At 41.7% G+C, this 19,343-nt stretch overlaps 2 protein-coding genes across 6 annotated transcripts in view; both read left to right on the top strand.

The window, feature by feature from the left end:
- STK39 (serine/threonine kinase 39) overlaps positions 1-15,246 on the top strand; it is a 113,889-nt gene extending 98,643 nt beyond the window's left edge. For all 5 annotated transcript variants that reach the window (XM_082236828.1, XM_082236824.1, XM_082236825.1 and 2 more), the window contains exons 16-18: positions 1,356-1,424; positions 8,511-8,575; positions 13,697-15,246. In XM_082236828.1, the coding sequence (XP_082092954.1) occupies positions 1,356-1,424; positions 8,511-8,575; positions 13,697-13,771 (209 nt within the window). In that variant the 3' untranslated portion in view covers positions 13,772-15,246. The remainder of the gene's footprint in view (positions 1-1,355; positions 1,425-8,510; positions 8,576-13,696) is intronic.
- A 3,768-nt stretch (positions 15,247-19,014) lies between these two features.
- The window catches only part of LOC309540299 (uncharacterized protein), a gene marked incomplete at its 5' end in the record, with an annotated part of 84,727 nt that continues 84,398 nt past the window's right edge, over positions 19,015-19,343 (top strand). The window contains one exon of the mRNA XM_082237076.1: positions 19,015-19,287. Within this exon, the coding sequence (XP_082093202.1) occupies positions 19,015-19,287 (273 nt within the window). The remainder of the gene's footprint in view (positions 19,288-19,343) is intronic.

Raw genomic sequence — 19,343 nt, 5'->3', positions numbered from 1 at the left:
TCTGCCTTTAAATGGTAGACAGAATTGCTGCTAGTATGCCAGCAATGCTGTGCAATGTCTGGAAACCCTGGAACATTGCATTTGTCTTCAAGTAGCAGTTTGCACATGGCAGCTCATAGAATCCTAGAATTATAGAGTTGGAGGGGACCCTGAGGATCATGTAGTCCAACCCCCTGCAATGCAGGAATAAGCAGTTGTCCCATATGGGAATCGAACCTGCAACCTTGACATGATCAGCACCACGCTCTAACCAACTGAGCTATCCAGTTTGTGTTTGCTGCATAAACTGTGGGCCTGCCTTAACAGCGTACACACTTCCAAAAGCCATCTTGATGAACTTAAACACTTTCAATATACAAAATATTACGACGGAAGGCTTTATCCAAAGCTGTTCAAGCTTAACCTTTTCAGCAAGTAAACGGTAAACTTGGACTTCATTGCCTGCACGAAAGAGAACGATGCACTCAACAGGGCTTTCCTTTTTTGAAGTTTTTGTTGCAGCAAATCTGAGGGCTGAAGACATAAGTCACTTAGGGGGGAAACATACAGCAGCGGCATGTGTTTATATGGCTGCTAGAGCTTCTGTAGTGGAAACTCTTTAAAAGACCCAGCTGTCCACATGTCTCTCTCCTTACATATCCATTTAGGGTTTATTTTTTTTTGTGGCATCAAGTGCTGCCATGTCATTGTGGTCCCAATACAGGAATACGTTACTTTTAGTTGAGATAACTAAAATGTCGTAGCATTGAAGGGTTACACAGATCTTGGAAGTCTTATACGCTACTCAGTACCTGTAGGCAGGATCGTATCCATCCTTTGCAGGGGGAGAAAGTTGTTTAGAGCGTTGTCTTTCCCCCCGCAACACTTTTACGTTGAGCCAGTTCAAACGCTTGCTTCTGAAGCTGTTGATTAATTTGGGTCTAGCTGCTCCTTGTGTCCTGAACTGAAAGCTCTTATTAAAAGTGAGGGATGGAGAAAGACCATGTGGCTCTCAGGCCCTGTTTATTTCATAGCCCCCCTTAACTTTCCCACATTCATTACAATGTGGATACCTAATTACATGGCTGAGGAGGAATTCCACTGGCTTAAACAAAGGAGCTTTATAGGATTGGTGAAGAATTAAACAATTAACCCTGTGCTTTTGAATGTGTGTAGAAAATGAGAGAACTATCAGTGGTGGAGTACATGGTGCCTCTAACAAAAATAAGTTTTGGTTTTAAGCACCCTTTGGTAATGGACGTCCATAGATTAAAATTACTTTTAAAACAAATTTCCCTGGCTTATTGATTTTTGTTTTGTCCCCCCCCCCCCAGTTTAATTATGACTAATACATATTCATTTCACGTTCCACACAGACACAGCAGATGGCGTTTCTCAAGAGCTGTTCTCTGCAGGCCTGGTTGACGGCCACGATGTAGTCATAGGTAAATCATGTTTCGTTTTGAAATTACACTATTGCTGTAACTCAGTATGGTTAAATGGATAAGGGCCCATTCACAACCTCTCTTATTCTTTGGTTTTGCACAAAAAGGACCCGTGTTATCAAAACTTCATTGACTACCATCGATTCTCAAGGGAATCCTCAGCATGATTTCTAATATAAATAAGCAATACGGTACTTCAGTGTGGTTTAACTAAGATATTTTTATTTCGCTTCAGTGATTATCTCTGCCTCCTGGTGGAATTCTTGCTTGTTTGGTAACATAAAATGTTCAGCTTCATTTGGAACTCTTCTGTATCTGTGGTGTTAGGATCTATGTGTATGCTTCTAAAAGTATGAGGTTTTCTTCTCTTCTGACCCCCCCCCAAAAAAAAACCCCACACTCCACAGCATTTCAGGCTGAGATTTTCACAGAAATAGGCCTTACAAAAGGCTCCAACATATCTTTTGGGCACCAACATCCTGTCCCTAAGAAAAATGAGGTTTCTTTATGGTTCTCATAACCTTCCAGTGTCCCCCATAGACATGAGAAGGAGATCCAGCAAATGAAAGAGAAGAGAGTGTGCAACTTCCTCTGATAAAAAGACAGGGCCTATTGGATGAACTCATTAAAGGGGGAAGATTCCCAGTGTCTGCCAAAAATGCATATAAGCTCCTTGCTTACTGGTGTGTGCTTCTTGATTTACTGACATTTCTCCTCACCAAAACAATCTTCTCAGGGGGTTTTTCCTACAGGGATTGCTGTAGAAGCTTAGTTTAGCTAAATTTATTTTTTTTAGGAAGGAACAGGTTCCATCAGTTCCCGAAGCACCCTGATTGAAAGCAACTGGTATGTTGCAATTCCACTTTTCAGCTGAAGCATGCAGAGAAGCAACCTGTAGATGATAATAATTTATTATTTATACCCCGCCCATCTGGCTGGGTTTGCCCAGCCATTCTGGGTGACTCCCAACACAATATTAAAAACACAATAAAACATCAAGCATTAAAAACTTCCCTAAACAGGGCTGCCTTCAGATGTCTTCTGAAAGTCAGATAGTTGTTTATTTCTTTGACATCTGATGGGAGGGCAGGCGCCACTACTGAGAAGGCCCTCTGTCTGGTTCCCGGTAACCTCACTTCTTGCACCAGAAGGCCCTTGGAGCTGGACCTCAGTGTCTGGGTTGAACGATGGGGGTGGAGATGCTCCTTCAGGTATACTGTGCAGAGGCCGTTTAGGGCTTTAAAGGTCAGCACCAACGCTTTGAATTGTGCCCGGAAACGTACTGGGAACCAATGTAGGTCTTTCAGGACCAGTGTCATGTGGTCTTAGCGGCCACTCCCAGTCACCAGTCAAGCTGCTACATTCTGGATTAGTTGTAGTTTCCGGGTCACCTTCAATGGTAGCCCCACGTAGAGCGCGTTGCAGTAGTCCAAGTGGGAGATAACTAGAGCATGCACCACTCTGGCGAGACAGTCTGCGGGCAGGTAGGGTCTCAGCCTGCGTACCAGATCAAAGTGCAGACAAAACTCTCAAGTTCTGTGAAAGCCTTGTGAGATTTGATCTTACAGTAGGCTTTATAGAATTGTAGAATTGGAAGGGACTCGGAGGGCCATCTGGTCCAACCCCCTGCAAGGCAGGAATCTCAACTAAAGCATCCATGACAGGTGGCCATCCAACCTCTGCATAAACACACACACACACACACACACACACCTGAAGCTACAGAAGCAGAAAGATAATGGTTTAAGATGGTAGGTGGCATTTACCTCTGCCCCTTTTTCTTCCTATTGCATCAGCCAAGAACTTCATTGAGGGAATCTGGAACAGTGTCCCATAGCACACACCAGACCTGCTGTTTGTCCTCCAAAGCCATTGGGTCATGAGTGTGCTTGCTTTTTAAGTTAGAACCTTTATTCCTGATCCTAACTTTGGTACGTGGGTGAAACGTTCATGTGTTGAGAACTAACCGGTCAGGTGAAGCCCCCTCCCCCACCACCTGTAGTCAAGTGGTTCAGTTTAGACATATGTTTTATTACTTGAGTGAGAAATTGAGCCCTCTGGTTCTAATTTAAACCTTTTTGGTGTTGACTGGCTGTCCTTCCCACCAGCGCTAGCCAGCACGGCCCAGTTCTTGGGGATGATGGTAGCTGGAGTCGTACAAACATCTGGAAGGCTACAGATTAAGCACCCCGCCTATATAAATAGGTAACGAAGATGGTAACTGCAACTGGCTTTGACAAGCTGACTGGGAAATCTCTGGTGTAAAATAAATGTAAAATATCATTGAAGGAATTTTCTCCAGTGCCCTCTTCAGCCTATGAAGTTTGTACAGCAAGCTTTGCATTTTGAATTTACTCTGAATATATATATATTTAAGATAATAGGGGGCTTATGCCTTGGTAACCAAGAGGGGTTGAAATATTATATGACATTGACTTCTGGTGAGACTTGAGTAAAGAAGAATTGTTTGTTTAGTCTTTGCGCAATGTGTTTAAAAAGAAAAGGCATAAAAGGTTAACCGAAATAGCACACTTTAACATAATTTCTCGCCATACTTCAGTCGGGTTGGTCAGACACATAAGAGTGAATTTGCTTAAGGATATGAAAGTAACAGTATTCTTTCTCTTGAAAAATCCCATAGTGACTTGCTCCATGGCATGGTTTGCCTTCGTAATGTAAAAGTCGCTTGCTTCAGTTTTATATTAAAAGAGAGATCAAAGTGTCTGCATACAGTCTCTGCCTAATTTGCAATGGCATTTGTAGTTAAAGCACAGGAGAATATTGTAAAGCTTCTGAAGACTTGCCACTTCTGCTTTCATCATTTTCCCTGCCTATTTATTTCCCCGTCTTCTACACCTCCGTCTCTTGATACATACATCTAGCTGAAGATGGAATTTAGATTTCTTTTTGCGCAGCTTTCCATCCTGCTCCTTAATGCATTGTGAATCGTTAAGATACGGGAAAGCCATGGAACAGTAACATGCATGGCCAGGGGTACAAAACACAACAGAAACCCTTTTCACAAAGCACTCTCTGTCTTAAAACTTCATGACTCAATCCTTGTTTCAGAAAGCTTTGGGTTGTGTCTTTTTTTCTTTTTCTTTTGTATTTTCTTCAGGTTGCTTCTTGGATAAAATAGTGATGTTAATTTCCCCACCTGTTCTTGATCTCCACATTGAGTGTTCCTGTCCTTCAAAACCTCGTTCACAAATCACCAGGATTCACTTTAGTTTTCCTCAGAGAGAATTTGATAATGTAACTGGGGGCTAAACTAAATTTTGGACAGCAGACCCCCTGTAACAATCTCACAGCTTTTATTTTTTAAGGAAAAGCTGCTGTAGCAGGTGACCATTTTGAGCAGTGAATCAATGCGGGAGAGAAACCATTTGACCCTTTTAGTTTTTCTGCTCAGAACTAGGATTCAAATACAGGAATGTGTGTCTGCACTTGTGCACATCAGAGGTTATTTTTAACCTTATGATGTTTCTGAGCAAAGTGTGGCTTTTCTTCTTAACAGTTAGCTGACAGTGCAATTCGCAGGGATTACTTGCAGGCGTTCCCTTGATCTGCACCTCTATCTGCCATTGCATCCTATCTCAAAACCCAAAGTAGTTTCTTCAGGGGAGATACCTTGAGTTAACAGGAATTGGTTGTCAAATAACATTTCCTGTTTTGATTAAAATATAAGGACTGAAATTTGTCAAGAGCTTCTGCTTGATCTTTCTTCAGTAGTCAGTTTCATGAAAGTGATGGTAGATGTTGACAATGGAGGCAGTGTGCCAGTATGAAGTGGCACACCTTGATTTTTAACAACCCACACAAGTACTTTATGCTGTACTGTGTATATTTTTCAAGTGTTCTCCCATGACTGCAAACCTGCCTTTTGAACCTCTCTTGTGTGTATTGACATGGAATGTAGGCTGTGGGAGAGTCTGAACCAGGGTTGTAGCGTAGGTTACCAGAGCCCGGTGCTGTCGGAGCATTGGGTGACTGGGTAACGGATGGAGTACACATGTGCATTCAACTGCCTAATGGCATCTGCGTAACCCAGGAGGTCACAGCCTTAGAGATAAGAAGAGTGATTTCCTTGTCTGGAGAGGTCACTTCCAGGTTCACATGCAGAAGCCGTTATCAATGGAGCCCACAGCTGTATTGAGGCAGCACTGGGTGTTGAAATTTTGTGTTCCTAACAATTTTGCAAGGGACGCGGGTGGCGCTGTGGGTTAAATCACAAAGCCTAGGACTTGCCGATCAGAAGGTCGGCGGTTCGAATCCCCGCGACAGGGTGAGCTCCCGTTGCTCGGTCCCTGCTCCTGCCAACCTAGCAGTTCGGAAGCACGTCAAAGTGCAAGTAGATAAATAGGTACCGCTCCGGTGGGAAGGTAAATGGCATTTCCGTGTGCTGCTCTGGTTCGCCAGAAGCGGCTTAGTCATGCTGGCCACATGACCCGGAAGCTGTACGCCGGCTCCCTCGGCCAATAAAGTGAGATGAGTGCCGCAACCCCAGAGTCGGCCACGACTGGACCTAATGGTCAGGGGTCCCTTTACCTTTAACAATTTTGCTCCCAGGGCAACCACCCCTGTGGCCCCTCCACACTACGCCACTGGTCTGAACTGTAGCCAGCACAAGAGTGTTTTGTGGCACCTTTGATGACCAGCAGATTTATTATGACATAAGATTTTGTGAGCATGGGAAAATGCACAAGGCACTTCCAGTATTGTATGGAAACTTCCTTAATCAATATCCATGGGTAATATTCAAGTAGGTTTTACTCAGAATAGACCCATTGAAATGACTGGCCCTAAGAGACATGTTCAGCATGCCTACTTTGAGTAAAACTTGGTTGACTACAAGTTCTGCATATTAGGCTCAAGCTGAAATGTTGTGAAGCTCACTCCCCCCCCCCCCCAGTTCAGCAAAGAAACTTGAACCAAGGCATTTTCATTCTGTTAGTCTCTAATCTGGGCCTACTGTGGCCCTGTTCTTTGGTGAGAGTACTGCTTTTCTTCACCTAGTGCTGCCTCAGCTGGGATCCTTCTTTTCAAGAAAACTTTGGATAAAGGCTGACTGATTGAGTTATTCTGGAAACTAGTTAATCACAAATTCAGTTCCTTCCACTCTTGCAGTGCAGCAGGTTTAATGAACCAACGACTTTCAAATGTCAAAATTAACATAGTAATGGCATCAGATCAATGCAGAAATAAGTATCTTAAAATGCTTGTCAAAGAACATGAAGTAATTTCCAATGGTTTCTTCATACTTCTAAAGCTGGCCTATACCTTGTGCTCACCACTGAAAACATGAACAGCCCAGCCTGTTGAACTCTTAAATAACTCCCAGTAATGGGCAGAAATAACAGGAGTGGGGATTGCTCACAATCAAACTCAGAGGAGAGGAGGAGCTACCGTCTTGTCTTTGTCCATTGTCTGTCTCTACTGCCTCTTTCCGGAGTGGCTAATTTTCCCAAGGATTTGGGAGGATGAGGTCTAGGGACTGTTAATTGTGAGACTTCACACCAGGAACGTTGCATCTCTATTTGTTTCATCATTATAATTTGTATTTACATATCATAAAACCCATGTGGCACAACTCACTTTTTGATAGATGCTTGAATTTATCACTGGAGGACATGGGCGGGACTAACCAGGTTTTGTTGGACTCCAGTTCCAATCATTACCAACCATCATGGCCAGTGGACAGGTATGATGGTAGTTGCACATCATTTGCCCATTTTATCATAATAAAGAGTGAAAGATTGCTTATGTAAGCACATAACTAGAAGAGAAACAGAATTACAATAAGAAATTATTGTCAACACACCGATGTTTTTCTAATAGCCAGAGAACAAAATTACTGTTTGCGTTAAAAGAAAACAAAAGGGACAGGAAGGGAGCATTGACACTTAAAAACAAACAGTGTTTGTGACTTAAGAGTATTTGACTGCATATGATCAAGCTCAGGTTGGATTGGGGTGGAGCTCATGCCGTATTTGACATGCTGCCTGAAGCATCCTGGTTGCAAAGTTTGCATCATGTTGCTGCTGTCGCATTTGCAAATACTTTTCACAAGCATGTTCAAATAAGTATATTCTTAAATGCTGTTAGGGCAGTGGTGGTGATGGTGAACTTGCCACTGGGATGCCACTTGTGATATTGTCCACTACTCTTAGAGCAGATATACATTTCTTCAAACTGACCAAGAAAAGTGCAGCCCAGGGACCATGTATTTTAGGTGTTAGAAAATGGTATCAAGACCACCCATCTTCACCTTACCAGGCAGCTGACAGCAACAGAAGGGTAATGAAGTTGGTGGTGGGGCACCAGAGGTGACAGGTGAGCTAAATTCAACTTGGTGGGTCACAAGAGATAAAATGAAAGTTTACCTCCTGGGATTAGCATTGACTAGATAAAAGCTGTAGACTCAGGAGTCAGAAGGTGCCAGCTGACTATTATTTTTCTGCTTTTAGAATATATAAAGTTCATACCTCTTCTTAGTGGGGAGAAAAACCCACACTTTCCCCTTAAAAAATAAATCTATTTCTTCTACTACTTAGCAAGAAAACCCATATAGATCTTTTTTTAAACTTGCGTTCCTACAGAAGATGATGGTCTTGTGCGTTGTGTGTTAATTACTACCCTGTTGTTTCTCCTTTTAAAGCTATAAATAATGTTCTGTTTACCCACTTAATATGCTTGGTTGAAATGGCTATTAAATTATCATAGTCTTCAGAAGTTGAGTGCAAGTGTGCAACTAATACAATATATATTTTCCCGTCTTTCTAAGTCCTGGTCCCTACAAAACAAGCTCTGCGAAAATGTTAGAACAGAAACCATATCGAGATGAAATTTTGTATTTTTCCCCCCATGAGGATCCATCTACAGAGGACAAATATTAAATTAGGACACAAGGAAACAGAGCAGGTGCTTGCCATGTATCTGTTGTATTCAAGCGAAAATTTGTGTAATTTGGGGTGCAGCTTCTTACAAGTGCGTAATTCTGCTTCTCCTGAATAAATGTATTCAATGATTAACTGTATACCATGTTGCTTTCTGTGTACTCCATTTTCTATGCTTTGTTTTCCTCAGTTGCTGCTAATTTACAAAAAATAGTAGATGATCCCAAGGCCTTGAAAACATTAACCTTTAAGCTGGTAAGTACAGTACTGTGGTCAATAAAGTAATGTAATAAATAGAAAACAATTACTGATCTTTTGAGCCAGGTCTTCTTAATTTCTAGCGCTTTATTAGCTGCCTTTCTGCACTGAACATTGACCTTTTCAACATTTTATTACCCCACACAAACTGAAATAGGAAAGCAGAAAACAGTTTTAATGGTCTCTTTTTTTGAAAAAACAAACAGTTCACTAACTGGAAAGGATAATTTGCAGAAAACAGCACTACTTAATTGCGAAGAGAAAAAAACAAACTTGGCATATGTATCCAAAGACTCAACAGCTGCTCTTGAAGTTAAGCGACTATTGATGTCTCAGGTTTATTACTTAGGAAAATAGCCAAGGCTTTCTGATTGGGACCAGCTGAACCAATGGCTCTACAGTATTTTCTATAAAGAGAGCAGAATCTGAAGTATTCTTTGTGGAGGGGACTTTCTGTTGTTTTGTGTTAACAGCGCTGTGCTTGAATTGCAATAAGCACTGCGTTGTTCCTGAGATCCAGAGTGCAGTAATAGCATGCCAGCACCACATGTTTAGTCAGATGAAATGGTGGCTTGCACTTCTTACACAGCATGCACTTAGTTGCACGGGCGCTGCTAATTCTCCATGTTCATAAACTTGCAGCTAAACGTGTCAATTCCTTCCTTGGTGCATAGTGGCTTCGATAGTAAGATAACTTAGAGGTTCATAGAAGGAAAGTTTGCCTTCCCCTCCGTCCCTCTGCAGCCACCTCAAAAAGCCTCTCCAGAGGACCCTTCTGAACAATTTGGAATGGGTTGCAAATAGCTCCTACCTGATGTGGGGCGTTTCTCCATTTGTGAGCGATTCTCCCCTTTCCCAGACCCCCACCACACCATTCGATACCGAGGAGCTAATGTTCTCTGCTCTATTTGCTAAGGGAGAGTGAAAGAAACAAGTGAGATTTATCAGCAAAACTGGAGAATTCATGGATCACTTGCCAGAAAAACGTTGTGCAGGTAAAAAGTTCCTGCTGCGGAGCCACCATTTTTAGTGATACATTTTGTAGGAGCCAAACTGGGAGACATGGATCTGAAAACTGTTTTCCTATCTTCTAATATTGTAGCTTTAACACGTATATGTCCAGTAATTTAAAATGGATCGCAGCGGTGGTTGTTCTAAAGAAGCATTCTGGTGGAGCCAATTGACTAAGATCTGTTTAGTTGTGAAAGATAACTGCGACATGTGATAGGAAGCAACTGTAGAATGGCCCAGGTGAGAGGCTGTCATACAAAGCCATCAAATCACAATAACAGTCATTTATGCCAAGGCTGTGTTTGGGAGCCATTGAACCATAGATGTAATTGGTTTGTCGGGGCTATAATGTAATATGGGTGGCATTCAGGTTTTTCAAGATAAACATGAAGCCATGATGTAGCAACAGTTGTCTTAGCGATTACATACAGTTCAGAATTTAGTGCAATTCTTAGATGTTGAAAGGGGGATTGTGGTGGAGTAGCAGCCACAGTTAAAGCTTGCAATGAGTAGATTTCAGTAAAAAGTGTTTATTATTGGATGTGCTTCTGTATTACATTCTGCACACAAAAAACCTCCTTTCAGCGCTTGGAATCAATAATGTAATTCATTTATTTGCATAAATGCAGTGCTTTTGCATTTAAAAAAGGTATTGTCTACATTGGGCTCTGAAGATAAGTGCTGCAGACACTATGGTGGGTTGCAATTTTAGATGCAAAAGAAACACAACTTACCTCATTTCTATAAGGCTTTATGGGGAAATGTATGGCCTCATTTAGGAAACAGTGCTTGGGAGGAAACTCTTCAGTTATTTATTATTTTAAAAATGGTGAGCCACGAAGCAGCAAGGAAATTACTATGCTTATACTTTATGGCCTGTTCCCAAATAAGGATTAAATAAATAAATAAATAAATAAAGCAATCCATGATTGCAATTTTACACATAACATGAATTCAAGTGCCAAAATGTTAAGGCACCATGGCTGCTGTAATCACACACATTTCGCTAACGAAAGCTAGCTGGAAGGCTCTGGGCAAGTGGGTCCAGGGAGCAATTAATGCTTCTGTGGGGAAGGCCTGGCCTGATTGAGACGGCTGTAAGGCATCTTCTCAAGAGTCCCTCCACAGATGCAGAGGTATTAGATAACAGGAGTGTGTTCGTAAGATAATTGAGAATGTGTGTGAGGGCTGGTCGACTCTGGTTGTACCTGAATGTAGTTGATTGTCTATCTAGATCAGTCTCTCTCAACTTTAGGTCCCCCAGATGATGTTGGACTACAACTCCCATCATCCCTAGCTAGCAGGACCCAGCAGTCAGGGATGATGGGATTTGTAGTCCAACGACATCTGGGAACCCAAGGTTGAAAAAGACTAACATAGACCAAGGATGGGAAACTTTTTCTGGTTGGAGGGCCAGATCTTTTATCTCCTCCTACCCCTGGAAAGTTAAAGTTGACAGTTGGGCGGAGCCACTCTTGATAGTCACCTGATGTCATAGTGATGTCAGGTGATGTGTCCCTTTGAAGCCCTGATGGTTGGGAGTTTAATGTGAACTGCAGGGCTCTCAGAACCTGCCTTGCAATTCTCCCTCTCTTTTAGGCATCCAATAAGAGACATTTGTTTCTTTAGGCAGGCTTATTGAAATAGCTGGTATAAAACCTCAGTTGTTCCCGGATTCTTTTTTTAGTTGTGAGGTGCTTTTTAAAAACTTCTTAAATTTATACAATATATGCTCTTGCTTCTTTTATCTTTTTAATGATATTTCAATGAGATAATAACAAAAAAAGTTTTGCTTTTTTTAAAGACAACAACAAAATTATATTCTGCCTGCAATAGATGAAGCCTATTCAAGAGTGGCTTAAAATGGATATATTCACAGAACGATTAGGACATGTTAACACTTGGGATCATTGACACAGGGTAGTTAATTGCAGAAGTGCTAAATTTATGTTCCTGACAAACGTATCAGTCTCTGCTGATTTAAAATGTCGGACAACTGTGGCTTATTTTTCAGCTTGCCCTCAATAGGGAGAGGGGAGTGTGTGTCTCCAAGCTGTTGTTTTAATTAGTAATATTGATTCAAAGATCTATCGCATCTTGATAAAATAAACGCGAACTTGACTTAATGAAGGTCAGCTACATTAGCCCTGTTGCATTTTCCAGGAAATTGGCTAGGGCAGGCTTGGAACAGGGGAGAAGTCCAACGCTGCATATTTAAAGGTCTTGCATTTTGAAACATAAAGAAAATAGTTTGCAGCAAGGAGCAGCCAACATAGTACCCTCAAGCTGTCATTAGTCTACAATGCCTATTGTCCCTGACAACAACAACAACAACAATTTATTATTTATACCCCTCCCATCTGGCTGGGTCCCCCCCAGCCTCTCTGGGCGCCTTCCAACAAAACACCAAAATACAATAACCTATTAAAAATTAAAAGATTCCCTAAACAGGGCTGCCTTTAGATGTCTTCTAAAAGTTTGGTAGTTATTTTTCCTCTTTGACATCTGGTGGGAGGGCGTTCCACAGGGAGGGTGCCACTATTGAGAAGGCCCTCTGCCTGGTTCCCTGTAACTTGGCTTTTCGCAGTGAGGAGACTGCCAGAAGGCCCTCGGCGCTGGACCTCAGTGTCTGGGCAGAACGATGGAGGTGGAGACGCTCCTTCAGGTATACTGGACCGAGGGAGCTTCAGTCACATTAGCTGAAGCTGTTGGGAGCTGGTGCCTTTCAAATGCTATGGGATGTATGTTGGCTATTCCTGGTTTAACTACTAAAACTTTTTCTCATAAACACACAGGTCCAACCCCCTTTTAACAGGTAGCCGCTGCCTGCTACCCATTCAGGTGTCATGATTCAATCTACATCCCCCACTCTTGTAGATACCCCTTTGGCAGTGAATATTAGCATGCAAGGGTTTTCTTAACACTTATTGGTGTTAGAAAGTAGGAATAGGAGTAGGATATACCCAGAGCTTTTTTTCAGCTGGAACTCAATTCTGGCCCCTCTCAGGTGGGCACCATTGCCATTCTAAGAGAACAAGGGAGGCATTCGTGGTGAGCTCCGGCACCTCTTTTTCTAGAAAAATAGCACTGGATATACCACGAATAAATCCTTGCTGCGATAGAGGCCAAAGGCTGCTTGGTTGAACTTAAGGCAAGAGAGATATTTTGCTCCTTGTCTGTATTAGAAGGTGTAAAAAAAAAACCATAGTTCTCACCCCCCAGTAAACTTGTTAAGATGTACAGACAAGGGTCTAATATATGCTGGAAATGCTCAGAGGTTGAGGGATCCTTTATCCATACGTGATGGCAGTGTAAACTTGCCCCAAAATTCTGGGGGATGGTTTATGACGAGCTCAAAAAATTTCTCCAGATCACATTTCCAAAACAGAAACAAAAAGCGGAAGATTTCCAATTAACGATCATTGGAGGTGAGATCCCCACAAAGGCTCATAACTTATTTCTCTATGTGACGGCAGCAGCCAGACTAGTATATGCCAGAAGTTGGAAAGGGGGAAATATACAACTAAAGAGCAATGACGGTATAAACTAAAGTAATTTGCAGAACTTGCAAATCTCACAGCCAAAATAAGAAATCAAGATGGAAAAACAAGAAGAGTGAATGGTACAGCTTTGGGGAATATTTTTTTAAAAATCCTATACTAAAATCAATCTACAAGTAAGGGTAATTCTATAAACAACAGTTAAACACAATGAAGGAATAGGGGGAGAAAACTAGGGTGGAGTAACAAACTGATATGCAGCAAGAGCTAGGTTTGTTAAGAATGCCATGGAATGTAAGGTTGGGAAGTCTGCGCAAAATTTCTGTACAATGGTAAAATGTGCATAAATAGAAAAATGGAAAATGCACAGTTGGTTTTTTTAAAGTATAATGTGCATTAAATTAAAGAGGTTATGAAGATATTATACAAGCATATAGATAGGTATGCCTCAACACATTATGGCTTGATACCTATATGTTATACTGTGTATCTGTTAGATGTAACATAATAAAGGGCTTTAAAAATGCTTGCAAAACAAACAAACCATAGTTCTCCTTACACATATTGACATTTTTGTGGGGTATCCCTCCTCCTTTTTCCCCTCCAGGCTTCTGGCTGTGATGGTACTGAGATCCCTGATGAAGTAAAACTGATTGGGTTTGCTCAGTTAAGTGTCAGCTGATGCCAATCACTTGACCCCCGGCGAAACGGTGAGATTGCGAAGAGGCCAGCTTTACATTGCAAAGGAAAATTTTCAAGCACCACACACTGAATTTCTGCTTCATTCTCTAGCAATTCACCAAGTTGGAACCCAAGCAAAAGTCCACAGCTACACTGCTTCTGCTAACATTCCAAAAGCTACTAAATGTGTCTCTAGCAATCAGTTTGGATTTCCCTGAGTAAAAAAACAAAAACAGACAGATTGGAAATGTGCTCAGGTGGCTATGTATCCATTGGTTACAAAAGGAATTTTCTATCAGAGCTATTCTTTAATTAAAATAATAATGCAGTAATAACTATTTTAGTGGATGATACCAACTCTCTTTTGTTGTATGTAGAAATGAACATAATGGTAAATGCTAGAGTTTATTAGCCAAACTTGAATTCTAGTTTTAAAACCCAACTGTGAATTTTATTTCCCCCTATATTTATGCATTATACATCCTAGGTGTAAGAAATTGATTTCTCCCTCTCCATTTCTTGATTTATGTGCTTATTGCAGTTAAACATGTTTGTTTTAAAGAGTTTCAGGTTTATCTTTGAAGTATGTGTCACTATCTCTGGTTTCCCCCGTTTTGAACTGTTGTAGGCATTTAGTTTTGGTTTTGTTTGGTTTGTGTGTCCTTTTAAAACCCGCAAGTGGATTGTCAAGAGTGTGGGAGGTGCCTTGCAGATATTAAATGTCCTAAGACTGTGCCTGAAGCTGGGTGAATCGGAGCTCATCTCATCTCTAGGCCTGCCATGTCTAGATTGCTGAGTAATGAGGAAGATTTATTGTAGCAGAGACTTGAGACAAATATGGCCTACGTTCTGCTTTGTTGGGGGAGTCTACAAGCTGAGACCTTATAAACAGTTGCCATTAAGCTAAAAAATGCCTTTACTTTGCCCATCTCTGATTTGGCTTATCTTTAAGGGATAGGAATTGTTTTATAATGATAAAACTTGAAGAGAATCTGAGCTTTACTTGAAATTCTGCAGAACACCCAGGTGGAGTGCAAATAATAAGAAAGGGCTTTGTGCAATGACTTAAAAGGTAAAAGATACAAAATTCTGTTACAAAACCTTTTAAAATACTTCAGACCGAAGTAGTCATACGCTTAACCTGTGGCATAGATATTTTGGAGCTAGTAAATGTTAGAATGATTCTCTAATCTGAAGCGTATTTTCAGAGAAATGGGTTTCTTGGATGTTATCATGTTAAACAACTTCCTTGCTAAACTTAGATAAATGGCAGCTCTCTTAACATACTGGGGGGGGGGAATGGCAAATGTGTTATTTAAGAGTTATTTATAATGCCTTGTCATAAATGTTTGAGGTGTTCTAGAACCATTTGCATACAACTCATTGTAATTCCATTCCATTCTATTGTTTACACAATGATTACTCAAAGACTGACTGCAGAGGTAAAAGGAAAATAAAAGTGTATTGCACAAATAAGTTGTTGACTTTCCTTTAAGGGTGAAGCTGCGTTGTATTAAGTCAGAATTCCAAGTAACCGTGAGAGAGGAATAAAAAATTCACCCACCCCAGGTGACTGGTTACTGTCTCCAATTGCTGTTGGTTCGGTGTATATATGGGGCCCTTCAAAATGCGCCCCACGTGTTGCACATGCTCAGTTCAAGGATGAGTCAGTCTAGCATCCTAACATTTCTTACCAACCAGAAGCAGTCTGCTTTTCTTCATCTTTATGGCGCCACCTTCATTGTTTTTGCTGCAGCAGACTTAACTCTGGAAGTTAACTCCATTTTCTTTCCATTTCCCACTTTCCTTGAGTTCATGTCATTTCTAGTTTTTTAGTAATTAGCAGTCAACCCCTGCACATGTTTAACTGGTGAGAAGCCTCTTTACTTCCATTTTTTCTTTTCTTTTTTTAGTTTTAGCTTTTCAAAAACAAAAACCACTTGTCATCACAGAACAATTGTTTAAAGCTGTTGTGTTAATAAGTACTTGGTTTTCTTTTTCAAAAGTTTTTTTGCGGGGAGGAGGCAAGGAATTCTAAAAACCCATTCCTGTGGGCAAGGAAGACCAGAAAAATGGGGGTGTTCCTCTATGGGTGAATAGAGACCATGTGCAGAATTTTTACCAGAGCCTGTACACCACCACTATAGAGTAGGTAACAGGCAGTATTCGAGAGTAATGGGGCAGAGACAAAATGCTAAAGCTATTTAAACATTGCTATGAATGAAAACAGGGTTACTGCCGACTACCTTGAAATAAGAGGAAAAGCTGTTACCTGGCACAGACAAATGATCAAGGAAGAACACAATAAGCTCAGCTGAAGTAAGAGCACGCATAGGAAATCAAACACCTATGGCTTTTTAATGAACCAGTTGACAGCTTTCTGCTGTTCAGTCTCTTCCCCCCCTTTTAAAGTAAAAAATCAGAATAGTTTAGATATGTAAGCAGTGACAAAGCACCATAAACATTGCATAAGAAGCCTCTTCACTGCAACTCTATTTATTTATTTAATTCATGTATTTATATACCGTCTTCTAAGAAAACAGAGCAGTGTACGGCAGCATAAAAAAACCTTTAAAAGGAATACAGCACAATTGTTAAAATGACTGGCTGCCCAAGACATTTTTTAAACAGTTGCCTAGGTATGTTGGCATAAGGAAGTCTTCCAAGGGTTTCCTGACAGTCAGAAGTAAAGATTCCTGCTGAATTTCTGCTAGAAGTGTTCTCCAAAGCATGGGACTGGCAACACTAAATGCCCAACTTTCTTCTGGGGCCATGGTGTAACACAAAATGGCTGCCATGTGAAAAAAGCAGAAAAAGAGACAGGACCATAAAAGAGTTGACACGCCCCCCCCCCCCATTTCTTTCACTGGGGGTAAGGTAAAGGTAAAGGTACCCCTGCCTGTACGGGCCAGTCGTGTCCAACTCTAGGGTTGTGCGCTCATCTCACTTAAGAGGCCGGGAGCCGGCGCTGTCCGAAGACACTTCCGGGTCACGTGGCCAGCGTGACGAAGCTGCAGCTGGCGCGCCAGCACCAGCGCAGCACACAGAAACGCCGTTTACCTTCCCGCTATAAAGCGGTACCTATTTATCTACTTGCACTTAGGGGTGCTTTCGAACTGCTAGGTGGGCAGGAGCTGGGACCGAACGACGGGAGCTCACCCCGCCGCGAGGATTCGAACTGCCGACCATGCGATCGGCAAGTCCTAGGCACTGAGGTTTTACCCACAGCGCCACCCGCGTCCCTGGGTTCATTGGGGGTAGGAGAAACAAATTGAGCAACCACTCCAAGAGAACAGCTATTTGCACCTCTTATTTCAGAAAGGAAGTAAACGAGGGTGTCCAGTCTTGGCATCCATTGAAACATGGGCATGTGTAAGGGGGCACATTCAAAACAGGAGAGGCCAAGCCAGTATAGATGGGAACCAAGTGGGAAGAGCAATCTCTTGTGTAGTATGGATTTCAGGTGAGATATTTACCTTATGCAAGCATCCTGTGATGTTTTGGTAGATAGCCTGGTGGTGCTTGTGGGTGCCATGTTGGAAGTCCCTGAAACAATTATCCCACAATGCTTTGCAGCACTGTGCTATAAGAAGACTTTGTTAGCCCATGGAAGAGTTCACAGTGCATCACTAATACATTTTTTTCTCCCCAAGCCTCTTTCTATTCAGCATTCCTGCAGAAATAACAGTGGTAGTCACCTGAACTCCTTACATAGTTACTATTGACAGAAGTAGAGGCCACGCTAATACCCAGAGAGCGAGCGCCTGTAATATGAAGTGAAAAGTCAACACCATCTCGGAAAAGTAAACTACAGCAGCTAATGCTCATTCATGCATTAATGATCAATGTAGAGGCGCAAAAGCTTTCAAAGGTTTTCTGAATACATAGAATGAAGCATTGGTATTGTTAAAAGCTGTTCACTTGAATACTAAAAAAGAGGAAAAATATCCAGTAAAGTTGTGTTAACATTAATTTACAAGATTTATATAACTAAGGGAAACTGACGCTGAGGTTGGAAGTGAAGATTGCTTAAACTGCAGGGGGTGGGAATGTGAAACCTTGAGGTGGCAAGATGGTTCACTTCCCAGAATGCAACACCTGAAGCCATTTTATCGAATGCTCGGTGTCTTTACTGAATTTAAATTGAGCTACAGCAGAAAGTTTGCTCAGTTTCACTTGTCAGGGGAAGAATACCCCCCACCCCACCCGGCCCCACAATTGTAAGAAACAGAAACATTTCACAATGTTGCATCTTGTTGATTTTGAGTCAGATGCGGTGGTGATTTTGTGTTCACAGACAATGTTTCTGCTCAGTTAAGACAGCTCACCTAATTTTCACATATCAGCCATCATCAGCCAGGAGCAACATTTGAAGTCCATTGGAGTTTACTGAACATCACAAGTGTACACTGAAGCACACAGGGTGTGTTTTTCTTTGACTTGTCAACAGGTAGCAAGTGCTTGTCAACAGGTAGCAAGTGACTTGTCAACAGGTAGCAAATGCTTTCCTATGTTACCGACTTGATGCTATAGCAAAAACCCAGAGGCTGAAGAAGGGTTTTGTGGGAAAGCAGTTGTCATGGACCTAATTCTTTGCAAGTGATCATGGGAAACCTCATATCACGAATTGAACAATATATGGCCTTTTAAACTCTGTTTGTGGGGTTATTGCTTTTGTTTCTTACTATGCTATATATTTTTGTGTTTTTATATTGTTAACTACTTTGTGATCCTTGGAGGAAGGACTGTATAGAAGTTGTTGTTGTTGTCGTTGTCGTCCAGTCTTGGAGTTATCGGCAGATAGTCCTCACCAGGAGCCACAGTGGGGAGAATGAAAATTGGTTTGCTTGAACTGCTAATAGCTTCAAGTATCCTGGAGGAAGGTGTGACTGGAACCCTGAGTGGGACTGATCCTGTTTCAGGGTGAGGAGGATATACTACAACATCACATTGCAGTTCCTGCATGTATAAAGCAGTATTGAAGGCTGCACAAACCCGTCCTCTCTTAAATTTATCCTGATGTTCTACATGATATGTTATTTGCACTCATGGTAGTGATATGTTAGGTGTGGTTAGGACGTCAGTTTCTGTGGGAAAATGTGCTTCCAGCCATTGACTCAGAGCGCAACCGCTGAGAATTCAGAGATTGGTCCCCCTTCCATTTGGCAAATTGCATGTGTGTCTGTTTTGCTGTTTGTACATTCTGTGAAGCTCTGATTCTGGACCACACGATTGTCACCAGAGATGATCTCCATTAAACTCGAGCCGTTGTTTTTCTCTGCTCTTTTCCAGTTGCTGGGTGTGTGTGTGTGTGTGTGTCCCACTGAGCACAATGTTTTTTTGTGTGTGGAATTCAGCGATTCAAGTGGGTCTGTGGTAATTCATGAAGCAGAAACCGAAACCCACATAGCTGGTGATAGTGAAGTATACAGCGACTTGCCTCAGAGGCATGAAGTTGAGAGCATGACAGGCAGCTGTACGAGAACGGCAGTACACAGGAGGAAAAGAGCAACATTAGTAAGCTGGCATTCCAAGGCGAGAAGGCCTTTCAAAGGCCAAATTTACATATCTCA

This window comes from Podarcis vaucheri (assembly GCF_965113315.1).
Source record: "Podarcis vaucheri genome assembly, chromosome: 1".
Lineage (NCBI taxonomy): Eukaryota > Metazoa > Chordata > Lepidosauria > Squamata > Lacertidae > Podarcis > Podarcis vaucheri.
This window is presented reverse-complemented; position numbering and strand designations above follow the sequence as displayed.